This window comes from Neophocaena asiaeorientalis, unplaced genomic scaffold (genome assembly GCF_003031525.2).
Source record: "Neophocaena asiaeorientalis asiaeorientalis breed wild unplaced genomic scaffold, Neophocaena_asiaeorientalis_V1.1 scaffold461, whole genome shotgun sequence".
Classification (NCBI taxonomy): domain Eukaryota; kingdom Metazoa; phylum Chordata; class Mammalia; order Artiodactyla; family Phocoenidae; genus Neophocaena; species Neophocaena asiaeorientalis.
This window is the reverse complement of record NW_020173230.1, coordinates 2698566-2713842: the sequence shown is the minus strand read 5'-3', so window position 1 is coordinate 2713842 and position 15277 is coordinate 2698566. Positions and strand designations below refer to the sequence as shown.

General features: G+C 54.7%; 2 protein-coding genes across 2 annotated transcripts in view; both read right to left on the bottom strand.

Annotated features, from left to right (window-relative positions):
- The window catches only part of LOC112399878 (zonadhesin-like), a 32093-nt gene extending 22867 nt beyond the window's left edge, over positions 1–9226 (bottom strand). Inside the window, exons 1-13 of the mRNA XM_024745279.1 lie at positions 9145–9226; positions 8846–9058; positions 8417–8508; positions 8155–8233; positions 7917–8063; positions 7112–7383; positions 6719–6802; positions 5099–6206; positions 4261–4445; positions 1893–2034; positions 1612–1728; positions 988–1112; positions 647–792 (exon numbers count right to left, since the gene is read on the bottom strand). Coding sequence (XP_024601047.1) covers positions 647–792; positions 988–1112; positions 1612–1728; positions 1893–2034; positions 4261–4445; positions 5099–6206; positions 6719–6802; positions 7112–7383; positions 7917–8063; positions 8155–8233; positions 8417–8508; positions 8846–9058; positions 9145–9226 — 2792 coding nt within the window. The remainder of the gene's footprint in view (positions 1–646; positions 793–987; positions 1113–1611; positions 1729–1892; positions 2035–4260; positions 4446–5098; positions 6207–6718; positions 6803–7111; positions 7384–7916; positions 8064–8154; positions 8234–8416; positions 8509–8845; positions 9059–9144) is intronic.
- A 1686-nt stretch (positions 9227–10912) lies between these two features.
- LOC112399877 (zonadhesin-like) lies at positions 10913–14328 on the bottom strand. Its single transcript, XM_024745278.1, has 6 exons — positions 14283–14328; positions 13187–13246; positions 12550–12696; positions 12137–12408; positions 11873–11960; positions 10913–11073 (listed from the first exon to the last, which is right to left on the bottom strand). Exons 1-6 carry the CDS (start codon positions 14326–14328, stop codon positions 10913–10915), a joined length of 774 nt encoding a protein of 257 aa, XP_024601046.1.
- Positions 14329–15277: the final 949 nt, after the last annotated feature.

Below are 15277 nucleotides of genomic sequence, written 5' to 3'. Positions count from 1 at the left end.
GGGGGGAGGGGAGGAGGAGGTGTTAGTGGAGAGAAGGGGCCTCTGGCATCTGAGGGACCACAGCAGAGAGGGGATGAGTCGCGGGGGCCACTGGCACAAGGCGGGTGGAGGATGCAGAGGTGCAGACTCGGAACAAGGGTTCCACGCCAGGCACCAGGCACACAAGGGCCCCAAGCTCTCACTCTCGAGCCACCTTGACGTCTCCCCTCGTCCTCTTCTGCTCACACTTCATCTTCCAGCCATAACAAACTTCTTGCTGGCCCTAAGACATTCTACTTTTTCCCTCGCAATGACTGTTCACTATTTCTATAGTCTTTCTTTCCCTTGTTTGGCCATCTGAGGAGCTACTCATCCTTGAAGACTGCAGTCAAGGGACCACTCTTCTGAAGGCTCCCACGACTCATTAGCAACTCCTTCTAGAACATTCCCAAAGCCTTGTGTATATATCCTGCTACTATCACACTGCCCTGAAACCATTTCCTCCCCCTCCTCAACCAAAGGGAGGCCTGCCCATTGAGCTAGGTGTCTCCTACCCACGACTGAGAATTAGCGCCTGGGATGGCAGGGGCCAGGGATGGGAGGGTCCCGGGAGAGGGAGGGGCAGGGTGGGAGGAGTGGTAGCTGCCTCGCTGGGTCACCCCCTCACCTGGGCACGCTCACAGACAGCTGCTGGTCACCATCCCATCTCACCCGCAGACCAAATGCCGTCTGCAGCTGCACAGATCGCCCACTTGGAGTCAGGAAGATGCCTTTAGAAGGTATGGCTGGGAGGGTGACTCGCTGACCCCCAACCTGGAAGGCGGGGCCGAGGGAGGAGACAGAGAGATAGATCCGGGGGTCAAGGAGGACCCCCAGCGGACTCCCAGATCCCCACCGCCACGCTAGTGACCTCTTCTGCTCCACGTGGAACGCTCTGGAGGAGATGGGCGGGACAAGGCCACAGCCAAGGCCGGCAGCCCTGCAGGGCTGAGTGGAGAACGGACTCACCAGCGTGTGTCTGCCCTTGAGCAGGGTGATGGTGGTTTCGGGCAGAGTCACGTAGACCTTGCTCAGGCAGGACACGCCCTCCTGTCCTCGCTCCTCATTCTTCACCGTCAGCCTGAAGAACGGCTCTGGGCAGGGAGAGGGGCGGAGAGCGCCCAGGGGCTCATTCCAGAAGCATCTCTGAGCGCCCACTGAGGGTGCCATCCCCAACCGGCCCTGCGCCCTGAGAGGATAAAGGGCCACAAAGGTGGCAGCTCTACGGTTCAAGAGGGGAGGAAGGACCCTGGCAGGAGTGGGGCGTCGTCCAGAACAGCGTGGGGCTGTGTGCCACGAATCTGTCCCCCCAGGGGACAGGGACCTCCTCTGCCAGGCACTCCCTAGTCCAAGCCAGCCAAGGAAGCGACGGATCCAGAGAAGAGTCCTAACCCTCATTTTCCCCATGGTCTAGTCCTCACAAAGTCCTGCTTGGGGATGGACGTGTCATCCCTTGCTCGACCGCCGGCCTTGCTCCCATCTTGCCCTGCCAGCGGCTCTGGCCCTTTCCTGCCGGCCAGTGCACCCCATGCCCAGCTCTTCTGATCTCAGACTCCACGCCCAGGCCGTGGGGGGGCATCTCCAGGGGCCTACCTGTCGAGTTGCCACAGGGTTGGGCCAGGATGTAGGTGCACTTGCCCATGAAGCTAAAGTGCCTCCCGTCGAAGGTGAAGTAATGAGGGTCTCCGTAGACGAAGCAGGTGGCTGTGCCTGCCGAGGGGACACCGGGGACATGTGAAGCTGCTTTACCAGGCCAGGCCCCAGGGCCCACCTCACCCACCCAGTGGCCTGCCTGGGCTCCCCTGGTCGAGGGAGGGATGGGGACCCTGGTGTCACACCCACGTGGACAGGTGGGAACAGCCTGAGGGGCTCACCATAGGGGTGGCATCCGTACTGGCCATTCTTCAGCTGGCACACTGTATGTGTCCCGCACTTATAGGGCTGGCACTCCGTCCGACCGCCAGGCTGGCAGCGGCAACGTTCTGTGCAGTTGGGGCTGAACCACCCCGTCCCTGGCTGAGGGAAAGGGGGCCGGAGTCACGAGGCCGTAGCTCCTGGGCAGACTCTGTCATCCCATGCTGTAGTCCCCTCTCCTCCTGCAGACCTCACCTTGCTCAGACTCCTCTCCTCATCGCCTACCAGACATTCCTGCTCAACCCAGGCCCTTTGCACATGCTGTGCTGGAACGTGTCCCTCTCCCTCTCTCTAACCCATTCCTGTGCAACTAGCGGAGTTCAGCTCAAGGGTTGCTACCTTCTCAGGAAGACTCTCCAGACCTCCTTGACTACCTCTGGGTACCTTTCCTTCCCAGGACTTACCACAATTGCACTTTTATATTCATCTTTGTGATTATTTGATAAGCGCCCCTATGAGGGACCATGTCTATCTTTACTCACTATCTCAGCGCCGACACGTAGCACAGTGCCTGGCGAAGAGTTCTCATTTAATAAATACTGAATGAAAGAACGAACCAACATCCTATGTGCCCCCCGGAATCTGACAGCATTAGGAGAGCGAGGACATGCCCTATTCGTGGTGACCCCAATGCCGAGAGGGTTGAAGGTACCCAATACGCGTTTATTGAATGCATAAGTGAACATACAATACGTTTGTATGTGTCTCCTGGGGCAGAGGGAAGAGATGCTTGGTACTGATGGTTGTGACAGATAGTTCTACCCGGGCTGCAGCTGAAGCGACTCCCAACACTGACGCAGGGATGCCCGGGAGACCGGTCAAGAGGGCTGGAGGAGGAAGGGGCCCCCGAAGAGGCAAGCAAGAAACCCGGACGCCCCGTGGGGAGAACGCCGGAGCTGAGAAGAGGAACTGATGCTAATGAATAGCTGACCGAACTTTTACTTTACAGGTCACATATATTTACCATAAATTGCTAACAATAGTGATTAGCATTTATTAAGTAATTGCTCTGTGTCAGGATCTAATCTCACCTTCACAACAACCTAATGAGGTAGAAAATCTTGTTGTGCCCATTTTATAGACATGGGAACAGATTTGAAGAAGGCAAGAAAGAACCTCGCCCAGGGTCACTCTGCAAACGAGTGGCGGAGTGGGGATTTGACCTCAGATTGGCCTGACTCTTGGGCGGCTCTGTCCAATACAATGGCCACCAGCCACATGCCACTGAGCTCCTGAGATGTGGCCGGTGCAAACTGACGTAGGCTGTAAGTGGAAAATACACACTGGAGTTTGAAGACTTAGTAGGAAAAAAAAAAGGTACGTAAATGATCTCATTGATAACCATTGATTACATGCTAAAACAGGTAGATGACTGGAGTTAACTTAACCTGTTTCCTTGTACTTTTTCTTTTTTTTTGTTTTTTGGCCTCACTCGCGGCTTGTGGGATCTTAGTTCCCCAAGCAGGGATTGAACCCGGGCCCTCAGCAGTGAGGGTGTGGAGTCCTAACCACTGGGCCACCAGGGAATTCCCTCCTTGTAGTTTTTTTTTTTTTAATGTGGCTATTAGGACAAGTAAATGCTGTGTGAGGTTTGCACGCCATCCCTTTTGGACAGCGCTGGCCCAGAGCCTGTGCTCCACCAGAATCTCCCGGGCGGATGGGGATGGGCATCAATTAGGAGAGACAAGAACAGTATCTCCTCTCCTTTGACCTAGCCTATCAAAATTTGCAAGTTCCGTTGGAAGAAGGTTCTGGAATGCCTCATTCTGCCCTGAAAATGCCTGAACACACTCAGTGTCCAGGGCTCTCTGTATACTCAGGGACGCCTGACTTTCCTCAGGATGGAGATAAGGGCCCTGCACCACCTGGCTGGTCTATGATCTAATGCATCATGGCTGCCAGTGCAGGAGCACCGAGGACAGGGCCGCGGGCTGACAGGATCTTCCACACAGCCTAGTGTCAGGCTGGGCCAAAGCAGGTGCTTAACAAGTATTTATTGTGTGAACAGAGCCGAGGGACTTCCCTGGTGGTCCAGTGGTTAGGACTCCACGCTTCCACTGCAAGGGGCACAGGTTCAATCCCTGGTCAGGGAACTAAGATCCCACATGCTGTGTGGCGTGGCCAAGAAAAAATTATAATAAAATTAAGGCATAAAAAAACACACACCGAATGAATGACTCCACCACCGTGTCACAGCTGCCGGAGAGATGACCCCTTGGGAATGTCGCATGGAGCCAAATTCATGTCACCTGGGGAACAGGTGGTGCTGGACCCCAGGCGTTCGGCTCGCAGTCTCCCTCAGAGGATCCGGGCATCCTGGGGTCTCACCTTATAGTAATTGTCATTGTAGGAGCAATTGCAGGAAGAGGAATTGATGCAGCGGGAGTCGCTGAACAGAAAGCCAGGATCGCAGACACAGCCGGGCTTGCAAAGGAGCCCACAGTTGGGCGCGGGGCTCTGGCAGGATGCTGGGCAGGCGCAGCGCTCGTAGTGGGCGTTCGGCGGGCAGCTCACTGAGGGGAAAACAGCCTCCGTCAAGCCCCCGGCTTTCCTCCTGTCTCCCCTCTACCCCCCACTCCCGTTCTTCTTGAAGGAGGCCCATGTTACTCCGCCATTCAAAGGAAGGAAGTCCTGACACAAACTACAATCTGGATGAACCTTGACAACAACATATGCTGAGAAAAAAGAAGCCAGTTCCACGGTATGAAATGTACCGAACAGACAGAAAGCAGATTCGTGGTTGCCAGGGGCTGGGGGGCGGGGGAATGGGAGTGATGGCTATTGGGTATGGGCTTTCGTTATGGGGTGATGCAAATGTCCTGACGTGGAAAAGTGAGGATGGCTACACAGTCCTGTGAATATGCTAAAACCACCAAATCGTACACTTTGAAAGGATGAATTTTTACGGCAGTGAATTATATCTCAATAAAAAAAAAAGCAATAGTAAGTCTAGTGCTTGGTTCCCAACAACTCCCGCTCCCCCATGCCCACCCCACCGCGGCCCTCTCACTCAGGGTCGTCCTCATCATCCTTTCTAAAGTCATCGTGTCTGGTGCCCCTCTCCTCTGAGACTGCAGTTTTCTACTGGAAGCGTCCGTTTCCCCAGCCCTCTCTCCTCATCACTGTCTCTGACTTTCAGCTCTTTGTCCAATGCTCCACCACAAACCTGGAGTAGGTCTTGGGGTTGCAGTGGTGGCTGGGGTTACGGTGGTCATGGAGGTACTTGGCATCACGAAAACTGTTGGCCAGGTGGGTACAAGAGTTGGGCTGGGCTGGGGTGTCGTGGGAACTGTGGGCCTTTCAGTGGGGACTGTGGGTTTTTCCGTGGGGATGGTGGTCCTTTCAGTGGGGACCGTGGGTTTTTCTGTGGGGATGGTGGTCTTTTTAGTGGGGATGGTGGGCCTTTCGGTGGGGACCGTGGGGTTTTCTGTGGGGATGGTGGGCTTTTTAGTGGGGATGGTGGGCCTTTCGGTGGGGACCGTGGGGTTTTCTGTGGGGATGGTGGGCTTTTTAGTGGGGATGGTGGGCCTTTCGGTGGGGACCGTGGGGTTTTCTGTGGGGATGGTGGGCTTTTTAGTGGGGATGGTGGGCCTTTCGGTGGGGACCGTGGGGTTTTCTGTGGGGATGGTGGGCTTTTTAGTGGGGATGGTGGGCCTTTCGGTGGGGACCGTGGGGTTTTCTGTGGGGATGGTGGGCTTTTTAGTGGGGATGGTGGGCCTTTCGGTGGGGACCGTGGGGTTTTCTGTGGGGATGGTGGGCTTTTTAGTGGGGATGGTGGGCCTTTCGGTGGGGACCGTGGGGTTTTCTGTGGGGATGGTGGGCTTTTTAGTGGGGATGGTGGGCCTTTCAGTGGGGACTGTGGGTTTTTCCGTGGGGATGGTGGTCCTTTCAGTGGGGACCGTGGGTTTTTCTGTGGGGAGGGTGGTCTTTTTAGTGGGGATGGTGGTCCTTTTGGTGGGGACAATGGGTTTTTCTGTGGGGATGGTGGTCTTCTTAGTGGGGATGGTGGTCCTTTCAGTGGGGACAGTCAGTTTTTCTGTGGGGATGGTGGTCTTTTTAGTGGGGATGGTGGTCCTTTCAGTGGGGACAGTCAGTTTTTCTGTGGGGATGGTGGTCTTTTTAGTGGGGATGGTGGTCCTTTCGGTGGGTACAGTCGGTTTTTCTATGGGGGCCACAGGTTTCTCTGTGAGGATGGTGGATATTTCAGTGGGGACGGTGGGTGTTTCCTCAGGGGCCACACGTTTCTCTGTGCAGACAGGGGTTTCAGGAGGGCCAGTGCAGGTAACGGGAGGTTTGGAAGGAGGCGCTACTGATGCAGGTCCTGCAAAGAAAATAAATCCCTGGAGTCTAGTCAGAATCGTACCACCCCGCCCTTGACTCACATCTAATTGGAATGGGTGCGCTCAAAGCAGTAACTCATTCACACCTCTCCTTCTCCTCCCCGCCCCAGCCTCTACTCAGGTAACACTGGCAAACACCGTTCCTAACATATGTCCGATCTTGCACCGGGTACAGGAAACAAATAACAAATAGGATATCAGCCTTCCCTTCGGGATCACCATTCACTAGGTGAGGGGTCTGACCACAGCAATCCACGGCCTCAAAGTCACACGCACTCAAGCAAGCATTCTGATGGGGCTGGGAAGGTACGGGTGCGCAGAATATAGGAAACAAAACTGCGTGAGGACTCGAGCACAAGAGAGGACTTGCATTTTAAGCAGCTCACGCAGAGAGGCCCAAGAGATGGTCATCCTGCCCTTTCCGGGACCTGGGGTTTTGTCTTACCTTGACAGGTCCCGTGACTGATCAAGATGAAACCCAGAGCAACAATGAAGGTGGTGCTGGTGCCCCTCTTGGCCTCAAACATCAGCTGAAGGTACGAGGGAGAAAGAAGCAAGAGAGAAATGAAAGTGAATCCCCGTCAACTCAGCGACTCTCCGGGCAGAGGGTCTGTCCTCTGCTAAGATGTCGCCTTGTTCTGGCCTCAACAGTGCAACGGGGGCCTGGGCCCCTTCCAGGAGCCAGAGAGCCTCACAGGGAACACAGAGCACCCTCTGCTCTGCTGTTTTTCCAGTGTCCCATCCTCTCAGCCCTGGTTGTGCTCCCTGATCCCAGGCGTCATGTCCCCCTCACTTGGCCTCACGGTGACACTTAAAGAGCGACTCTCTCTGTCTCTCACCTGCATGGGCTGTTGATGTCCCGAAGGGACGGTGATGGAGTCGTTCAGCCAGTCAGCGCTTTGAGACCCAACTCGTTCCCAGAGAGGAGTTGGGGAACTGTCCGCAGGGCTCCCCAGCAGTAGCCTGAGCTTCGTGCCATTTCCGAGGCCATACATGTGGTAGGTAAACTCCACACAGATCGCACCCGGGGCACAGAAGGTCCGGCTCGCCAGTCTGAAAGACTGGCCTGCCTGGGAGAACTTGTCAGCCTCAAGGTAGACAAAGTGACCGTCTGGGCAAAAGAAGGGAACAGGCAAGGTGAGAAACCTGCAGAGGACAAGTCTGGTGCTTTCTTGAGCGACATCTTGCTTTCCAAATGGGGATTTGATGCAAACACCCAAACTCTCCACATTGCAGTGGGTTTTTTGTTTGCTTGTTTTGTTTTTTTCTCTGCTCATTTTAGACTTCTAACTAAGAAGTCAGGATCAGAAAGAAAGGGAAAACCAAGCCAGCAACCCAGATTCCTTTGTTGGCTGCACCAGTAAATGTCTTGACTGAAAATGACCCAGTGGATTTTGAGGCCTTGGGCTCAATGAAGCACTATACCTGGATCTTCTGGGGGTTTCAAGTGATCCCAGAACCACGAGAAGCCTCAGGTCACTCTGCCTCTGTGGCCTCCACAGCTCTGGCCCCATGGCGGCTTCCCAGTAAACACCCGCTGGCTGACCCTCACCACCTACATCTTGCACCAGTCACACCAGTCCACCCCCTCGCTGGGAGCAGATTCAGTAACTCGTTGGCTTGAGGGGTCCTCCGTCTCCTCACCTCCATTAAGGGAGGCTCCCAAGGGGCCTGTACCCTGGATGAGCGTGTTTTTACTTCCCTGGGTCCAGTGTCCGCCATCCTGTAATACCTGGACCCAGTCACAGAAGGGATGGGCCTCATCTTCAAAGTCACACTGAGGAAAGCTCTCTGGGGGATCAAAATGGGAGATGGGAGAAATCTGGGCCATGCTCTCTATTCCTCCCCCATCCCCAACCCCCATTCTCAGAGCTGCTCTCACCCCCGCAGGGAGCAATGCTGATTGCATCCACCGCCACCACTGGCTCTGGGATCTCTCCAAACACGCCCACCACGGTGAACTGAAGAGAGGGAGAGGGGGCCGGGAGTCAGCAAACAGCCCAAATGTTCAGTCCCCTCCATTTGATTTTACTCTCTTCAGGGACCCAGGCACCCGGCTTCCAGGGCCCAGATCTTCAGTCCTTGTCAATAACAGGTGCGCCTCCCACGTCCAAGGAGACCTGACACCTCCTGCTCCTCTGTACCTGAATCTGTCCCTGGCCTGTGTAATTGACAGAAACGGGCTGCCAGTTGGGTCCGGGTTGTCCTGAAAAGAGTGTGTGTTTCCGGCCACTGCCTACAATGGAAGGAACCCAAGAGAGCAGTGAGATGACTGGGGGCTGGAAAATGACTTCAAACCTATACTCAGAAGGATGAGTAGCAGAGGGACCACTTGGAGTGGATTCCCCTCCCCGACGTGCAAGCACGTCCTTCTCTCTCTCACTCTCCTGGCGTTTTGATCTATTTTTCCAGAACCCTGTGCCTTCTGCTCCCAAATTCCACTCCGCAGAATCATCTTGCAAGTATCCCAGATTTCCCTAGACCCCAAGAGATGCCCCCACGTTTCCTCGTCAACCCAACCCTGAGAGGAGAGTCTGAGGACAGTGTAAATGCCATGACGTTGTCACTCTCACCCAAGTCAGAAGCATAGACGGTGAGGGCTGCGCCAGGAGACTGGCCATGTAGGGTGTAGTGAAAGGACAGGCTCAGGCAGCCGAAGGACTGGATCAGAGGGCTCAGGAGGGCAGAGCTCTGCCTTGGTTTTGCATTCTTGGGGTCCAGGAGCATGTAGAAGCCACCTGGGAAGGAAAAGGCCAGTAAAGTGGGGGACGGCACAGGGATAGGGGCTGCGAGGGCAAGGAGCCTGGCCCTGGGGAGCCCTAACAGTTGCCTAGGATCAGCCGGCGCTGAGATGGGCCTAAACCCATCACACGACTGGCTGAGGCCTTGGTTCCTTCCAGAAGTGCTTGGCAGGTCTGGGTGAGGACGCGGGCGCCGCCCAAGAAACGCGGCATCCTCTCAGAAGCAGCCAGAATCCTGTCCTTTGGATTCAGACTTTTGAGGTCCCCCCACAGTCACATCCTCTTCCTTTTCTTAACCCACTGGACATAGCTGATTCACGCAAAGTGGTGAGAGTCCCGATCTGATGCTGACCGGCAGGGATCTCCTGCCCCCTGCCGCCAGCTCACGCAGCCAATCAGCCTGGACCTCGCTCCGTGACGCAACTGGTAGCCGTGGGAAGGAGGGGGGAATTAAAGAGGCCTCAGACCGCGCGCACGCACGTGCCGGACGCCCCACGGGGTTCTGCCTGGAGAGTGAAACCCGGAAAGGTGGGCCTCTGAAAGGGAGAGAAGACGGCTGAAGAGGAGGGAGTGGGCAGAAGTGCGAGAGAAAAGAAAGGAGCCAACAGGGAAGAAGGAGGAAAAGAGTAAAATGGTGAAAGAACGCAACAAGTGTCCATACTGGGACGTCTGAGAAATGGAAAAGGAGATGCAGGAGAGAAAGAGGAAAGATGGAAAAACGTAAGGAAGGGAGCAAGGTGGAAAAAGGAAGAGAGAGAAAATGGAAAAAAACAAACAAACAAACAAACCCAACAACGTTTACTGAAACTGCTGGGCACGGGATTTGGTGCTAAATCTAATGGGGATGCAGAGATGGGCGGGCCCTGCCCTGTTCTCCAGGGGCTTAGAATGAACGTGGGGTGGGGTTTTCACCAGGTTTTTCTAGAAAGCAAACCTCAGGCAGCAGGAAAGATCAGAGGAAGGAGAGCAAGGATTTGGGGGGAGGGAAGGATGGAGAAGAATGGCCTCTGTCCTTGCCCCATCCCTTCAGTGGATTCTCATACAAAAAAACCCAGGTGATCCTTGTAAACGTAAGTCAGATAAGGTCACTCCTCTGCTCCAAATCCTGCAAAGGCTCCCCATCCACATAGAATAAAAGCCACAATCAGTCCTGACAATGGTCTGCCCCTCCTAGGACCCGTCTGAGCTCATTCTCTCCATCCCAACCACGTGGCTCCTTGCTGCACTTCAACACCCACCCCCCAAGCCACTGCTACCTCAGGGTCTTTGCATGGCTGGCCCCTCTGCTTAGAATGTTCTTCCCCTCGATAATTTCGTGCCTCACTCCCTCACCTCCTAAAGGTTTGTGCTCAAATGTGACCTGTCTGAGATCTACTCTGACCACCCTATTTAAAACTTACAACCCACCCTACCCTGCTCTCCTGATCCCCTTACTTTGTTCAACTTTTTTTTTTTTTTTCTGATAGCACTGGTCATCTTAAAGCTTATATAATTTACTTCTTTATTGTTTCAGGAACTGTCTCCTCCTTGTCCCCCACCATCCTCTGTCTGTTCTGTAAGCTGATGCATCTCAACGGCCTGGGACTTGGCATATTGTAGGTGCTCAATAAATATTTGTTGGATGAATGAAGAAGGAAGGGTGCCAGGGAAAAGAGGTGAGGAGTCGGCTGTGTTGGGTCTACCGGCTGTAGGGCTTTTGGGGTGGCAGTGGGGGAAGCTGGCTGGGTGCTTAGAATCTGTTTTCTGTCCTGTAACTTAAGCTGATGGAGGTCTGAGCTTGCTGACGGTCGCCCCAGGCCATCCCAAGAGAGTTACTGTAGGGTGGTCAGGCAAACATCGTAAACTCCCGCAAAGGTCACTAGAAGCTCAGAAAGTCAAAGGACGGAAGAAGCATGGCCATTACTCACGACCAGGGCTAGAGAAGTCATCCTCAGGCCCCACGTTCAGCACCCCTGTTGACCCCTTCTTCTGGACCCACTTGGCCCCAGAGGCCGTCGGGATCCAGCTCCAGCCACAGAGATCATTTGGAGTGTCAAAACTGCATGTTTGCGTCTTGCAGACTGAGGGAAAAGAAAAGAGGAAGGATTTAGCTTTTTCTAAGGGGAGGCAGCTCAGAAAAGTATGCCTCAAACACAACATTGTTAATGAACTATACTCCAATATAAGATAAAAATTTTTTTAAAAAGAAAAGTATGCCTCAGTCTGGAGTCAGAACTCTTGAGTCTCAGTCTGGGTCCTAATGTGAGCCACGGCCGGCTTGCAAGCCAGATATGGACTTGCTCCCCAGTGGCTGTGTTCCTGGCACGGATTACTTAGGCTGCCCAAACCTCAGTTTCCCCATCGATAAACTGGGAACAACAGCACTTGCCTGTTGTAAGTTACACCCCGTGTGGGAGCATCTAGCACAGTTCCTGTGCTCAGTAAGTGTTGGCTCCTTGCATGCAGCTTCTGGAATGTTCCTTCCCTTGAATTCGCTCCCCTCAAATCTCTAACATCAGCCTAGAGTGCTAATTCTGGATAGATCTGGGGTAACAGCCAGGTTGACCAAATGTCCAGGTTTGCCAGAGACTGAGGGGTTTCCTGAGATGCAGCACTTCCGTGCTAAAAGAGGGACCGCCCAGGGCAAATCAGAATGGCTGATCACTCTAGGACAGGTGTCACCACAATTCTGTGTTCCAGGAGAACGTCTCTTTAGATGTGGCTGCTTCAGGGGTCAGAGGTGTGGGGTGTGGAAGTAAAGGGAAGCAAGTCGCCCCAACTCTGGAAGAAACCAGGGTCACAGTCCCTGAGCTACTTACTCCTGCCACCTGGGCAGATGTATAGGCGTGGGGGGAAAGAGGAGGAGGGACGGGGGCTCACCCTGACTGCAGGAGCCCCGACGGATAGAGATGGCATCCAGAGCGATGTCCAGATAAGCTGTGCTGCCCCTGACTCCTTCAAATGTCAGCTGCGGGAGGGAGGGGGATCACCCATGCTGTGAGCCCCTTTGCCTCGGGCTCCCACTTTCCTGCCTGAATTCAGGTGGCCCAGCCCCCGTGCCCCCTCCTTGTCCCAGCCCAGCCCCTCCTGGACCCCCCACAGCCAGATTCCCACTGGGACCCCAGGCCATGTCTTCGGCCTCACCTGACTGGGCAGGATGCGCCCGATGGGCACCGTGACGGCGGTGGGTATCCAGGAGGGGCTCTGGGTGTTGCTGTGTTTCCAGAGCACGTTGGAGTGCTTGCCCTTGGGGTCCGTGGTCAACAGCAGCTTGAGCTGGGCGCCCCACGACGGCCCGAACATGTAGTAGGCGAAGCGCACGCACAGGAGGCCTTGCTCCCATACAGGGGGGCTGCGCAGGCGGGCCACCCCGCCCGGGCGGAAGGTGTTGGAGTCCATGTGCAGGTAGTAGCCCTCTGGGGGAGGCAGAGCCAGGGATGGTGAGGCCCTGCCGCCCCCCTTCCCAGAGCCCAGGTATCACTTCCGGCCGCCTCCCTGCACCCAGATCCGCCAGCGTCCACCTCCCAGATGCCTCCCTAAACTTTCGGCTTCCTCACCTCCATTGGGGTACCCGCCGGGGGGCGTGGTGCTGCTGGTCGGGGAGGGCTCACTGGCCCGAGTCCAGGCCCCGTCATCTTTGGACACTTGTCTCCAATCACAGAGGGGTCTGGAGTCATCCTCAAAATCACACTGGGTGAGAACGGCTGGGAAGAAAGGGCCACTGTGAGACCAGGAGAGGGCAGAGGGGAGGGGGTCGGCTGCAGAGCCAGTGGGGCTGGCGGGGGGGGGGGAGGGCGGTAGGAGGTGGGGGGAGGGAAGCAGAGCAGGGTTGCCAAGTGGCCACTAAGATTTAGGGTCCAGAGCAGAGATTTGGGAAAGGGAAGCTGAGAAATAAGTCCTCTCTTAGGAGAAATTCAGGGCTGGGTTCGGTGAGGGGCAGAATGACTAGGCCAGGGGTTGCAAACGGAGGTCGCAGTCAGGCAGGCTTGTCTGGGTAGCATACATTTGTTGTTCGTTCGAATGTGGATCTTTCAGGCGGGACTTGTACTCTACTCCTCCCCGGTTCCCTCCCCGCTCCATCCTCTGAGGGCTGCCCTTCACACATTTATTACATATTTATGTCATCACCGTGCCTGAGGGCACCTGGAGTGGCCACCCCTGGGAGGGACTGAGCAGCCCCGGGTTCCAACTCACAGTTTTCCCTCGAGCTGCGAGAGACGGGCTTCCAATCCAGAGGCTTCTCTTTCCTTAGCATTGATTTGGAGACAGAGAGAAAAAGAAACAATGTGATCCTCGTCGTTACCAAGAACTGTTAAGCCTCCAGGACTGTGAGCTTTCTGGAGGATTGTTCCTTTCTTTTTATCCATATTGTATCAACGTGTATGCAGTGACATATATTTACTTGAAGGTTTTCGAAAAGGTCACTCACAGCCTTCTCACCTTAAGTTGTCATCTGTCTCCTAGAAAGCATCTCCCCTCCAAGCTCCTCACATCCCCACTGGTCCCTCCACCCCTCTATGCTCTGGATGTCACGCGGGGTTCTCTCGCATGAGAAAGAACCACTTTCTTTGTAAGGGAATTCTCACGCAGCGCCTAAGCGTTTGGCCCTGAGCAATCTCCTTCCTTCAGGTCGAGGTCTTCCTGTGCTATAGCCCAAGTTTTCCCCACAGAGTAGGGACTGTATGGGTCCAATGTTGCCAGGTAGGTGTCAGGGATGGTATTGCCCCAACTGAACACACAGATAAGCAACACCTTAGAAATTCCACAGAGAAGCCAGCTGCCCTTTTCCAGGTGGTGTGGGCCACGTAGAACAGCCCTTTGTTTTAGTAGTTCAAGTCCTGCTCGTTCAAATACCCTCAAACAAGCTCCAGGACACCAAGCCACCCATCATTTCTTGCTGCTTCCTACTTGCTGTCTGTCTGTCCGCTGGGTCTGCTCTGGGTGTTGTCCTTTTTCTGAGGGCCCGACCTCTCTCTCCTCCCCTGCCATGCTCAGACCTGTCTCCCCGGCTCTGCACCTCCTTCCTCTCTCCTCGCCCTTCAGCTCTGTCCTGTTCCCACTGAGCTGCTCACGCGTCCCAGGTCCAGGCTTGTGGGCTGCAGGGCTCCACCCACTCCTGTTCAGCATGCTTCTCACACCCATCACTCCCGCCTTCCTTACCAGGGCCGTGCCCTTCATCGCTAGCCCACTTGCCCCTTCCAGCTTCGCCCCTCGCTCTTCCTCAGAGCCACCCCCAGCTGCCCCCTGAGCCCAGCTTACCGGGCAGGGGCAGGCATGAGGCCCTGGCCCCAGGCAGCCCCCAGCAGCAGCAGCAGAGTCCAGACTGGAGGAGCCATGCGGGACCTCAGAAGCAGCTCTCAGGGGAGAGGAGAAAGGCAGAGTGAGGGGCTCAGGCCACCTTATTCACCCCCGCCCCTCCTCGCTTGGCACCCTCCTGAGGATGCCATGAACACTGGACAGAGAACACAAGAAAGCTCTGAGAAATGAGAACTGTGAGCGCCGAAATTTAAAAGCCAGTAGAAGAGTTATACATTGAAATCAAGAGAAATCAAAATGAGAGCAAGAGAGAAGGAAAGAAAGAAAGAAGGGAGAGCCTTGGAGGGTTGGTCCAGGAAGCCTAACATTCAACCAGAAGGGTTCAAAAAAGAAAGAACAAAGGAAAAGAAATTACTTAAGAAAAACCACAGAAGAAGATTTCCCGGAACAGATGTATGAGCCTCTTGATTAAAAGGGGTCTGGCACGATGAATGCAGAGAGACCCATGAAAGGCACGTCATGAAATTTCAGAACATCAGGGCTGAAGAGAAGATCCTAAACACTTTCAGACAGAAGAAAGCAGGTCAGTACTAAGGATCAGGAATCAGCATGACACGGGACTTGTCACTAGCAACCACGGATTCTATGAGGCAGTGGAACATTGTCTGCAGAATTCCAACAGAAAACCATTTCAAACCTAAAGTTCTATAGCTAGCAACAGTATCGAAGGCGACGGGAAGATGGAGTAAAGTGAGGACTGAAAATGCTTCTTGGCAAAGAATTGAAAAAGACAAGTCACGGAGGAAGACCTACAAGCAGCCAGTATACGTTGGAAAAGATGTTCTGCTTCTGGGACTTCCCTGGTGGTGCAGTGGTTAAGACTCCACGCTCCCAATGCAGGGGGCCCGGGTTTGATCCCTGGTCAGGGAACTAGATCCCACATGAGTGCCACAACTAAGAGTTTGCATGCCACAACTAAGGAGCAGGTGAGCCACAATTAAGGAGCCCACATACGGCAACTAAGGAGCC

Excerpts from the sequence above, each read along its gene's own strand:
- LOC112399877 (XM_024745278.1), bottom strand. The coding sequence starts at position 14,328 with ATGGCTCCTCCAGTCTGGACTCTGCTGCTGCTGCTGGGGGCTGCCT. Across the intron at positions 13,247-14,282 it reads GCTGCTGCTGGGGGCTGCCT|TGCTAAGGAAAGAGAAGCCT; the intron begins GGGGCCAGGGCC and ends TCTCCAAATCAA. Across the intron at positions 12,697-13,186 it reads TCGCAGCTCGAGGGAAAACT|CCGTTCTCACCCAGTGTGAT; the intron begins GTGAGTTGGAAC and ends CTTTCTTCCCAG.